This window comes from Apium graveolens, chromosome 4, assembly GCF_009905375.1.
Source record: "Apium graveolens cultivar Ventura chromosome 4, ASM990537v1, whole genome shotgun sequence".
NCBI lineage: Eukaryota > Viridiplantae > Streptophyta > Magnoliopsida > Apiales > Apiaceae > Apium > Apium graveolens.
The window spans coordinates 313,890,691-313,902,542 of record NC_133650.1 but is presented as its reverse complement, the minus strand read 5'-3'; the positions used below and the strand labels follow the sequence as shown (position 1 = coordinate 313,902,542).

Below are 11,852 nucleotides of genomic sequence, written 5' to 3'. Positions count from 1 at the left end.
ACCTGACATATAATTTGTTCAGGTAATTAAACAAAATATTACCTACATAGAAACTAGCTGCAACATTATGTAAAAAACACATACATTTTTAGTCCGAGTTGGATCTGCTTCTGTATCTGACCATAATAATCTAAGTTTTCTTTTCACATTGGAAAATCAAATCTTTTTTGTCGCAAAATGAACTGCGAGATTCAAATGTTGCAGAGACACTCGATCTTTACACGAAGTAAATGTACCTCTTCTACAGAGAGACATACTACGTTTTGATTTAAATCACCTTGCTTCATTTTTGTCCAGGCAACTAAGCGAGTGCTCTCATACCTATGTTTCTTGAATTATGAATACGCAGAAAGTTAGACAAGTTCGTTGCATTTCCGTCCAGGGTCACCTGGCCAGTGTTTTCATATCTCTTTTTTCATGAATCATGAATACGTGAAAAATGAGAAAGTTCGCTGCAGGGCCACTCGGCTGGTGCTGGAAAATTCATTTTTAGATCTATGTCCTACATCTCATTGAAACACCACGCGTTTTCGTCCAATGTTGACTGGGCCAAACAAAGAAACGTTGACTGACTTCAATCTTGCACAAATTATTAACTACAGTGCTGCTTTTACTCACAACCATTCCTTCTTGCATAGCAACAACTAGTATTCTTAAGATAACTGCCTCTTCTTCTTTAGAACATCTTTGCTATTTCTCCATTTCTTGCTATTTTCCTTACATGGCTTCTACTAGTAGTCTTCAAATCACTGCCCCTTCTTCTTCTTCTTCATCATCTCCACCCAAGCCCTGGGATGTGTTCTTGAGCTTTTACGGCGACGACACTCGCAAAAACTTTACTTCACATCTTTACGCTGCTTTGGATCAAGCTGGAATTCTAACCTTCCGAGACGATCCTGCTCTTAAAAAGGGCCAAGATATTTCATCTGGGCTGCTCGATGCAATCAGAGATTCAAAGATGTTTGTCCTCATTATTTCCGAGAACTATGCTCGTTCCCCATGGTGCCTTAAAGAGCTCGTTGATATCCTCAGTTGCAAGAAAACTGAGAATCAGGTTATTCCTGTTTTTTTCTATGTTGATCCATCAGATGTCCGTCACCAAAAAGGGACTTTTGGAGACGCACTTGATTATCATTATCAGAAGAAGCGCTACTCTCCTGAGATGATAGACGAGTGGAAATCAGCTCTTGCTCAAATCGCGGCGCTATCAGGATACCATCTTAATAAAGAAGCTAAAGAGTATGTCCCTTTATCTTATTCTCCCACATACTGGAATAATGAATGGTAAAATTACATTTCAATATTTTTTAATAACAGGAATGAAGCGGAAACTATCCAAAAGATTGTAGAGAACATCGCCCGAAAAGTATCTACAAAGGTCGTACACGTTGGAGAAGAAGTGTTTGGGATAGATTCTGCTGTAGAAGAAATATATCAGAAGCTGCGGATGGAATCAAATGATGTACGTGCCATTGGGATCTGTGGGATGGGCGGAATTGGCAAAACTACTACTGCCAAAGCTTTCTACAACAAATATCATCCCAATTTTGATAGTTGCTGCTTTATTGAAAATGTCAAACAATATTCACAGGGAGGTAGTCCTCTACTTCCCTTAATTGAGCAACTACTGACTGTGCTTCTCAAACTCAAGGATTATAAGGTCACTGATGTTGATAGTGGAATTAGAAAATTGGAACAAATCCTCCGTTTCAAGAGAACACTCATAGTTCTCGATGATTTGGACCAATCAAGCTACTCAGAATTTCTAGCAAAGCACTGCAATTTGTTTTCGGCAGGAAGTAGAATTGTTATTACGTCAAGAAATATACACCTGCGAAATCAGTTAAAAAGTGATTTAAAACATGTAGAGCTATACATGGTGAAAGAATTGGGACAAGATGATTCTTTGAAGCTATTTAATTATCACGCTTTCGGAGAAGTAACACCGCCCGCAAGTTTAAGAGAGCTCTCAGTTGGCTTTGTAACTTATGCTGGAGGTCTTCCGCTAGCTCTGAAAGTGCTGGGTTCTTATTTGCGAGGTAGAACCAAGGATAAGGTATTCTGGAAAGCCAAACTTGAGCAAGTTAAAAAAAATCCAGAGAACAAGATAATGGAAATTCTTCAGCTGAGCTACAAAGAGTTGGATGAGGACACAAAATCAATATTTCGCGATATTGCATTCTTTTTTGTTGGAAAGTTTAAATATGAGGCTGATATCGTACTTAAATCTTGTGATTACTCTCCAGAAGTTGGTATACCGGAACTATTGGAAAGATGTCTACTTACGATTGATAGATCCGGTGTACTTGGGATGCATGATCTTATACAAGATATGGGAAGGGAAGTTTCAAAGGGCAAACACTTATTCTTGCAAGAAAATGCAGGGGAGTATTTGCACAATTGGAAGGTAACTTAAACCCATATAGATTTCTAAAATATGAGTTATCCTAATTCAATGGAATTGATGTCGGAAGGATATTAGTAGCTTTAAGTCTATAAAATTAATAAACTATCATCAAATTAGAAAGTGATGAATTAATTTTATTTTATTTTCAAATTACTGAATTGTAATTAGATGACCAATATTTTTGTCCCTAACAAAGACAAACTATACTTAACTTATTTTTTGTGTTTACAGGATATTGAAGGTCTCGTCTTAGATCTAACTCAATCAACGGAAAAACAAATCAATTCCCAAATATTTAAGAAACTACCTAAATTGAGATTACTTGAAATACGTAATGTTGATGACATTAAAGGGCATTTTAAAAATTCATTTCAAGAATTAAGGTGCATCTATTGGAATTATTGTACGTGGACATGCTTTCCTGCGAGTTTTCGACCACAAAAATTGGTCTCCATGAATATGCGACATAGCAATTTCAAGACATTGTGGGATGATGCAATGGTATGAAATATAATTTGTTCACTGCTTTTATAAAAAATGAATTTACTCATATTTTGTTCATTTAATATTAAAATAATATATATTGTTATTTATTTTATCCTAAAATATAAAGAGAGAATTCCATATTGCACCCCTTATATTTGGTCAAAACTCAATTCTGTATACCTATTTTCATAAATTGCAGTTTGCATCCCCCTACTTTGAAATCCGCTTCAACATGCACCTTTTGCCTAACTTTTTAGCCCAAATTGCTGTCTCTAACAATATATCTCATCTTTTTTCTTAAATAATAGATTATATATGTTGTTGAAGACAATAATTTGGGCAAAAAAATTGACAAAATTTGGCAAAAAGGGTGCAAGTTGAAGCGGATTTCAAAGTAGGGGATGCAAACGAAAATTTATGAAAATAGGTATACTAAATTAATTTTTGGCCAAATATAAGGGTGCAAAATGTAATTCTCTCAAATATAAAATATATAATAATATGTAAAAATTTGGTATTACGAACTAGAAAATTTAACTTTTCTTTACTAAAATAATCTAAGGACAATGTATATCAAAAAAAATTTATCTTTGTATTCTTTTAAACAGCGGCCTTTCAGGAGTTTGAAGATGATAAATGTCAGCTACTCAGTGAACTTGAAAACAATTCCCAACTTTGAAAATTCAAAATCTATTGAGAGGTTATACTTTCGTGGTTGTGAGAGCTTGCTAAATGTCCACCCATCAATTAGAGAGTTGACTGCTTTGTATGTTTTGGATTTGAGGGAATGCTTTGAAGTGAAAGTTTCGGCTGAAACATTGGACCAGTTAAGTGCATTGGGCTTTTTGTATTTGGGTTATTGTAGCAATTTAAGACAATTGCCGAAGCAATTGGGTGCTATGAAATTGTTAAAGGTGCTTGATGCAAGTTACATCGCAATTGAGGAACTGCCAGATTCAATTACTCAACTCAAGGAATTGGTTTGGTTGAAATTGGACGGTTGCAAGAAGCTTAAAAAGCTACCAGAGCAGATTGGGAATATGGAAGGCTTAAGGACATTTCGTGCATGTGGTACTGCAATCGAACAACTTCCAGATTCGTTTGGAGATCTCATTAATTTGGAGATACTGTATTTGAGTCGCTGCGAAAATCTTAGGTATCTTCCAAATAGCTTATGGAAGCTCACGTTGCTTCGAGTACTAAATCTGTATAGGTGTTCAAAGCTGAAGCGATTGCCTGATAAATTGGAGAAGATGCAATTTTTAGAAGAGCTGTCTGCATCCGAAACAGACATCGAAGAAGTACCGGATTCAATAGGACTACTGAGTAGGTTAAGAATATTGGAGGTGTCTCACTGCAACAAGCTTAAAAATCTGCCAGATAGTGTATGGAATCTTCCATCACTTACTCAATTATTTATTTTCCAAACGGACATGGGTAGAATTAATCTGCCTTCTACAGTGAACAATACAAAGTTGTTATATTTGTCTCTGAAGTGTGATGTAAGAGTATGGTTGCCTGTCATTTCAAGTTTCTCTTGTTTGAAAAATTTAGCTCTTACTGGTGGGGATGAGAGTTTATCTTCAACCGGACCAGTCAGTCTCTCTATGCTTCACAACCTACAGTCTCTAGAATTGTATAACTGTACAAATTTCGGGTCATCGCTTCCGGATCTTCCTCTTAATATATCACACTTAGCCCTAAGTCGGCATGAAAGACTAGTACATCTACCAGATTTATCAAGCTTGAAAAGGTTGAATATGTTGGCGATAGAGAGTTTCATCCGCCTTAAATCACTTTCATCACTTCCTCCTCATCTTCAATCACTTCGAATATATGATTGCATAAGCCTACAACATCCATCAGACGTGTCAATGCTGAAGGAATTGAGTGATTTGAATTTTGGTATGGGAGACATTCTGAAACCAGCTGTTTCGAGTTTCCATCAGGTTGGTTTCTGTCTCAACTCCCTCCTTGTGTACACAATCAAACTTGAATAAATATAACTTCGATTATTTTATGTTGCAGTTCCCCCCTTCCGATAAAGTTGAGCTACCTAAGATTGCAGAATGGTTGGGCTATAAAAGCACTGGGCCTTCAGTCTGTATTGTGGATATCCCTACAATGCCGGCAGATAACTTCTTAGGTCTTGCTCTCTCGGTTCTTTTTAGGAGTCAAACCGGTGTAATTGATTTTAGCATAAAAGCTGTTGTTACCAATCAAATAAATGGTACAACAAAGTCCTGTCTGATTCCTGTATATGGCAGCACTGAAGTATGTTATGTGGCAAAATGCATAAGAGGAGATGAAATCTCAACTAGAAGTGGAGATAGAATCAATATTTTACTACAAAGGCAAACATATAGTCTTAATGGAGCCATAGAAGTTCTTGATAGAGGAGTGAAGGCAGAGCTGTTGGGTGCCCATGTGATACGACGAACACTCTCCACCCCTGATTTCCCCTCTGCTCTCAACAACTTGATAAATACTTTTCCTTCCCCCGGATTTCCGACTTGATAAATTGACAGGTTGCCTATATCTTTCTGGACTTTTAGGTGGAGTTTTGTGGATTATATATCACTTAATTCTATCGAAAATTTAGTTATGTTATAAATTCCTCTTGTTCAAATTTTTCTTTTTGCTCTTTTAATAGAAACTTTACAAAATAGAAATTATTGTATATTATCTCTAAATTTTATTATATCTTCACTTTGGAAGCTCCAGTTGCTTTAAGTTCTAAACCTGGAGTGGAGTTTTAAGATATGAAAACAAACAAGTACATTTTGTGGCAATTGGGAATATGTACTTAATATAAATAGAGAATTATAAAGAAAGTGATCGCAATCTTCGAGTCACAATTAGTAAATCTGAATATTATCCCCTATTAAATCATGTACTGAATTCAAAACCTACTTTATGTGACCAGTTTCAAAATGTTACTTTATCATCACAAAAGTTATCATATGATAACAAGAAAACTAAAACTAACGGATAGAATTGTGGCCCCAAATATTTGGTCAAGTTCTTTTGTAACTTGCATTAAATTTAAATTATTATATCATTATTGTTCACCAACATTATCTTTCAATTTTTCTTCTTTTTTTCTTAGATTCGGTTTTATGATTAGAATCGAATTTGAAAGCAATGTCTTTAACTCTTTCATCTATCGTTGCTCGCATATCAATTGCATCGAAGTAGTTTTTAACTCGCAAGAGGGTCCTCTTGGCAATCTTAATGTCTCCTTTCCTTTGGTCTCCATGGAGAGTGCTTTACATTTTCTTCAATGGTGTAGAGAGGCACAACAAAACCATTCTTGTCAATCACAAGGAGAGTGCACCTGATGCTTGTGAGTGACACAGATAAATGCACGTCCAATTAAGAATTAAGAATTTCTTAGAATTCATTATTTAAAATAAGCCTTGCCCTCTAGTTGATAAGATACTATGATTATTTCTTTAGTATTTTTGCACTATATTGTAGTTTCTTAATAAAATTACTCATTATCTCTGAATGTGCTTAGTATAACAATTTTACGACATGATGGTTCTTTTATTACTCATTTTTTAAGATTATCGCATTTAATTTTAATTATTAATCTAAAATTCTTCTACTAATATTGAAAAAAATAAAAAATATTTGTAATGTTATACAACTTAAAAATATCTCGGTTACACTTGAAATTACATGCCAATTGTATCAATCCTGATACAAGGTAATATGTATTATTACTTTATCAAGAAAAATTAATTTAAAACTCTTATGCTATTTATTAAATAAATAAAACTCATTACAATCATTTTTTGAACAGATTAGCTTATGTTCTACTTCTCAGAAGTTACACTTTTTGATAATGAGATTAAAAAATTGACACATCTAAATCTGTAAACAATGTAATTGAATTAATGTACTTATAATACAATAATATATATATATATATATAATGTTTGTTTTAAATTTAAATAACTCAATTATCATGTCATATGATATATTTTTTTTAGGCGGAAAAATGTTCCTAGCCATGCTGAAGAAGGCAAAAAATTAACACTTACATTTATTGGATAATAAAAATTATCAAGTTCATAAATATTTATTATATTCTATTATTTTTTAGTACCTACCATCCATTTTATTATACATGCACACTCAGGTATCTCTTTAAATTACATTTACTTAATGATTTGCTTAAAATTTTATAATTTTAATAATAAAAATGAATGAATTTTTTCCTATGCTTAGCACGGGCAAGATATTGGTGTAAGTAAGTAACTTCAAAATATTGCTACAAGATTATGGGGTAATGTCATTTGTATAAATATTATTTTAAAATTTTAGATTTAGTTATGTAGATTTTGGAAGATCCAGTTGCTTTAAGTTGTAAATGGGGTGGAGCTTTAAGATATGAAAACAAACAAGTTCATTTTGTTGCAATTCTGGAATATGTATTTGTGCAAAATGTAAGTAGAGAATTATACAGAAAGTGATCTAGCAATCTAATTTTTATTCGAGTAATCATAATTTGTAAATCCGATAATATATGAAAGAAGATATAATATTTAATTCCCTGGTTCGTTATCCTTGTCTAGAAAATATTACTCTTGCACTGGAAATGGGCCGGCAAAATTTCAGATTCTAGCAGTCTAGCAATTTGTTTTTCCCCTTTTGCATAGCATACCAATTGATTTCTCCTCGTATTAAGTTTTGTATCAAAGTCCATGTTTCTCTGTGTTTTCAATTTCTTCTTTACGGTACTTTTTCACACACTTTAAGACATAGAAAGACACCAAGCCTTAAAAGAAAAACAGAGAACTGATGAAGAAAGTAGACCTAGAAAATGGCTCAAAGGACCTTTTGACCTTTGAAGTACAAATTCGAAAAATGAATATAAAAATATAAATCGGAAGAGATAAATAAATGTTTTGCTCCGGTAAATATCAATTTAATGACTTTTTCGTCTTCAAAAGATAAATGAGATGGTTTATTTATTACTTGAATCCACAAGATTTAGAAACCCTACACGCTTAAGACAAATTTCGTAAAAATTCAACTATTCACTCTTAATAAGATTACAAGCTCGGTAATCCTATCCACGCTCAAGACAAACCACAAACCTGACAGGGATTTACCTACCTACTCTTAGCACCCTTAAACAATGGGTATTTCCCTTATGATAACAGTATATATCTAATGTTTTACTCTGGGATATGGAACATAGAATAGTACACTAATAAAAACATATGAGTATTATCAATCGCACATATTGCATTAACTGAAATGGAATGATGAAAGCAATACAAGTACAACTTCAAGTAGTGGGGATTAGAACAATGTGACATTATATAAGTGGTGCAACCTCAGAACCTAAAGCCTTTAATCCATTTCGAGCATGGGTTTAGCTTCATTTTAGTAGCAGCGTTGCAAATCCGATTAACCTTTAATCCATTTCTAAGGTTCAAACTGTGAGAGGTCTAATATATAACCAAGTCCATCACTGTAATTATAACACTTGCGAGTGAAATTAACCTTGTTTTTTGTCCACTGGACCTGCCTAGAGACCAAATACGATTTACAAACACGAGCAATTACGGACAATACACAGTGATAACAGTTCACCTTTATCAAATGTCAAAATAACAAGCTAGTCAACTAATTTGTGATTCGATAACAAATAAATTAGGAAAAATGTTCCATGCTCTATGCTCTTTGCTGTCGCAAGTTTGTAGTGCTAGAAATGGTTGGATATGTATGGGAATCTGAAATGGTTGAACTAAATACAGGTTATGTATGTCCGATTAAGGTTAAAGACGACGTGCTAACACTACAACAAATCTGGTCATTTACGACGGTTTTTTTGAACTGAAATCGTCGTAATTGAGCCATTTACGACGGAAAAAAATCGTCATTTTTGGTCGAGTAGTAAGTTCATTTTTCGTCAGAAGATAAAATTGCGTCGCAAGTTAGGGAGGAGGGGCCCACATTCTCAATAAAATAATAAATTTACTTACGACGAAATATTCCGTCGTAAGTTATCAACATACGACGAATAATAATGTCGTATGTTAGTTACTTACGACGAAGGAAACGTCGTATATTTTATTGTGAGACCCACCTTCGTTAAAATAAAACAGAAATTTACGACGCAACCATACGTCGTAAATTAGTAACTTACGACGGAATATGTGATGTACAACCGTCGTAAGTTTATTTTTCCAAAATAGCCAAATTCTGATTTTTGAGTTTCCTGCCATTTTTTAAATTCAATACAATGCCAAACAAAAAGCAATCAAAACTAGTGGAAGAACTCATATTATTTCACTATAATTGGAATAATATTCAAATATCATAAAGTACAAAAAAATACATAAAAACATTAAAAGTACAGCTAACAAAGTCGTATTAAATTGTACAATACATGACAAAACTTAAGTAGAAGCCACTAAATCCAACAAAATATAATGTCCTTGAGCAATTGGTTGTACATTGTTGCACACAATTCTTTATGTTACCCTCTTCTGCATGTACTCCACTTCAGCAAACAAAAGCTTATTCTGCATTATTATGAAGAATAATTGTAAGAGGAAAAATGATTACTACAAAAATGTTATTCGCTAATCATTATCGAGCTAGAATGAAATGTCATTGTCGACTATACCTTCTTGGAGCGGATTTTGTTAAGTCCTTTCTCAAGTTTGGTTTCCAGGTTTTTCAGATCCTTAACATTCAGAGAGTTTATGGCTTCACCAGTCAGGATCCTGTAAAATGACTCAACTTAATTAATTAAGCAGATTATATGCATATTAGCCTAGGTATACATATTATTAATTAAAAAATGTGTTGTCCTGCTGTATTTTGGTAATATCCCGACGTAATCTCGTGGCTTTTTGCTGGTAATACTGAGATTAATATCGTTCAATAAGAATTTGGCATTTCGAAACAAGTATAGTTAAGCTATGTGAGATTCAACGAGTGCCCTAAGTAAGGATACTTCAGGTACTTGGTTCAGAATTCGATTTTCTGCATCCATAAACTTGCTAAATTTATTTAGTACTTCACTTTCGAAAGATACTTGATGTATTTTAAACAGGTAAATACTCTATTAAGTTACAACAATCTCAAAGCATGGGAAAACGAAGAGTACTAAATACATTCTAAACACAAATTGACTCTGTTGTTCGAAGCAAAATCATAAAAATTACAAGGAGAGAAAGCGATCAAATTTACAAAAGTTCATATTCTGCCTAAATTATTTAAGCACCAATCAATATAGCAGTATAATTTCGATTAGACTCTAGAATATTTTACAAGGTTTCCGAAACATCTTGAATCATGCAAAACGAATACTCGAAACTCAACTTATGATTTTTCTCGTGAATCTATACATAAGTGAAACTAAAAATCTGGCATGCATTACTTTATAGTTCTACTTTTGATTTCTCTAGTTGCAAACTGAAGTAAAATTAATTACAGGCATAAAAATGAAGAGGATTAAATATGTTTGCAATCAGAAGGTCCTCGCTGTCAGCGAACTCATATCAAAATACAGGACATAGAACATAAGACTCCAAGGGATTTACAATCTGTCCAGAATTTTTGACACAGGTTTTTGACATACAAAACACAGGAAATTGCACAGTATCAAAGTACCAGATTATAGGGTGTTTCAAGAGGTTTCCAGAACATGTTCTTTATTTTCTTTTATAAAGATGATAATATTTTTTAAAAATTCTACACATTGAAATTATTAAATAAATTTATAACTATACTTTAGTTGTAAAATTCAATAGATTTCATATACTATTAATTCCTATAAGAAACATATTAGTGATTTTAATCAAAATTAATTGAAATACTAATTAGCTGGACTAGTTTGTGGCAACATGGCATTTTATGTTGCTCGGTACAACACCTTATTGAGTTTGACTAATACAGCTAACTATTGTTTAATCCTGAATTAGTGTTTCAATTATTTAAAAAAAAATCAATGATCCAACTTTGTGGATGTCAATAAATATATATATTAGTGATATAATCAAAATTTCATATCAAAAAAATTTTATTTGCTTTGTCATTTTAAAAGTCAAGCATGAGTTTGACTAGTAAAACTAACTAGTGTTTAGTCCTGAATTTATGTTTCGATTATTTTAAAAATATTTTTCAACTATCCAACCATATGGATATCAATATATATATATATATATATTTATTAGTGATATAACCAAAATTTCATATCAAAATAATTTTATTTGGTTTGCCATTTTAACAGTAAAGTATGAGTTTGACTAGTACATCTAACTAGTGTTTAATCCTGAATTGGTGTTTCGATTATTTTAAAAATATTTATCAACGATCCAACCACATGAATGTAAATGGATATATATTAGTGATATAACCAAAATTGCATATTAAACTAATTTTATTTGGTTTGTCATTTTAACAGTCAAACATGAGTTTGACTTGTACATCTAATTAGTGTTTAATCCTTAATTGATGTTTCGATTTTTTTAAAAATATTTTTCAACAATCCAACTGTATGGATGTCAATAGATATGTCAACCATCAGTTTGGCTAGTACAGCTAAATAGTGTTTAATCCTGAATTGGTGTTTCCATTATTTTAAAAATATTTTTCAAAGATCCAACTCTATGGATGTCAATAGATATATATATTAGTAATACAACCAAAATTGTATATCAAACTAAATTAATTTGGTTTGCCATTTTAACACTCAATCATGAGTTTGACTAGTACATCTAACTAGTGTTTAATCCTGAATTGGTGTTTCGAATTTTTTTAAAATATTTTTTAACAATCCAACCGTATGGATGTCAATAGATATATATATTAGTGATATAACCAAAATTTTATATCACAATAGTTTTATTTGGTTTGTCATTTTAACAGTCAAGCATCAGTTTGACTAGTACAGCTAACTAATGTTTAATCCTGAATTAGTGTTTCGATT

At 32.6% G+C, this 11,852-nt stretch overlaps 1 protein-coding gene and 1 long non-coding RNA gene across 3 annotated transcripts; one reads left to right on the top strand and one right to left on the bottom strand.

Annotated features, from left to right (window-relative positions):
- The first annotated feature begins 557 nt into the window (after positions 1 to 557).
- Positions 558 to 5,964, top strand: LOC141721820 (disease resistance protein Roq1-like). 2 transcript variants are annotated; one of them, XM_074524939.1, is made up of 5 exons: positions 558 to 1,239; positions 1,318 to 2,407; positions 2,639 to 2,908; positions 3,502 to 4,842; positions 4,922 to 5,964. In XM_074524939.1, exons 1-5 carry the CDS (start codon positions 722 to 724, stop codon positions 5,408 to 5,410), a joined length of 3,708 nt encoding a protein of 1,235 aa, XP_074381040.1. In that variant the 5' UTR covers positions 558 to 721; the 3' UTR covers positions 5,411 to 5,964. The 2 variants fall into 2 exon arrangements, with proteins under 2 accessions (XP_074381040.1, XP_074381041.1); XM_074524940.1 differs by lacking the exon at positions 2,639 to 2,908 and having other exon boundaries at positions 559 to 1,239.
- A 3,203-nt stretch (positions 5,965 to 9,167) lies between these two features.
- Positions 9,168 to 9,669, bottom strand: LOC141717362 (uncharacterized). The gene is made up of 2 exons (XR_012573604.1): positions 9,543 to 9,669; positions 9,168 to 9,438 (listed from the first exon to the last, which is right to left on the bottom strand). It is a non-coding gene; the product is annotated as an uncharacterized LOC141717362 (long non-coding RNA).
- Positions 9,670 to 11,852: the final 2,183 nt, after the last annotated feature.

Excerpts from the sequence above, each read along its gene's own strand:
- LOC141721820 (XM_074524939.1), top strand. The coding sequence starts at position 722 with ATGGCTTCTACTAGTAGTCTTCAAATCACTGCCCCTTCTTCTTCTTCT. Across the intron at positions 1,240-1,317 it reads CTTAATAAAGAAGCTAAAGA|GAATGAAGCGGAAACTATCC; the intron begins GTATGTCCCTTT and ends TTTTAATAACAG. Across the intron at positions 4,843-4,921 it reads CTGTTTCGAGTTTCCATCAG|TTCCCCCCTTCCGATAAAGT; the intron begins GTTGGTTTCTGT and ends TTTATGTTGCAG.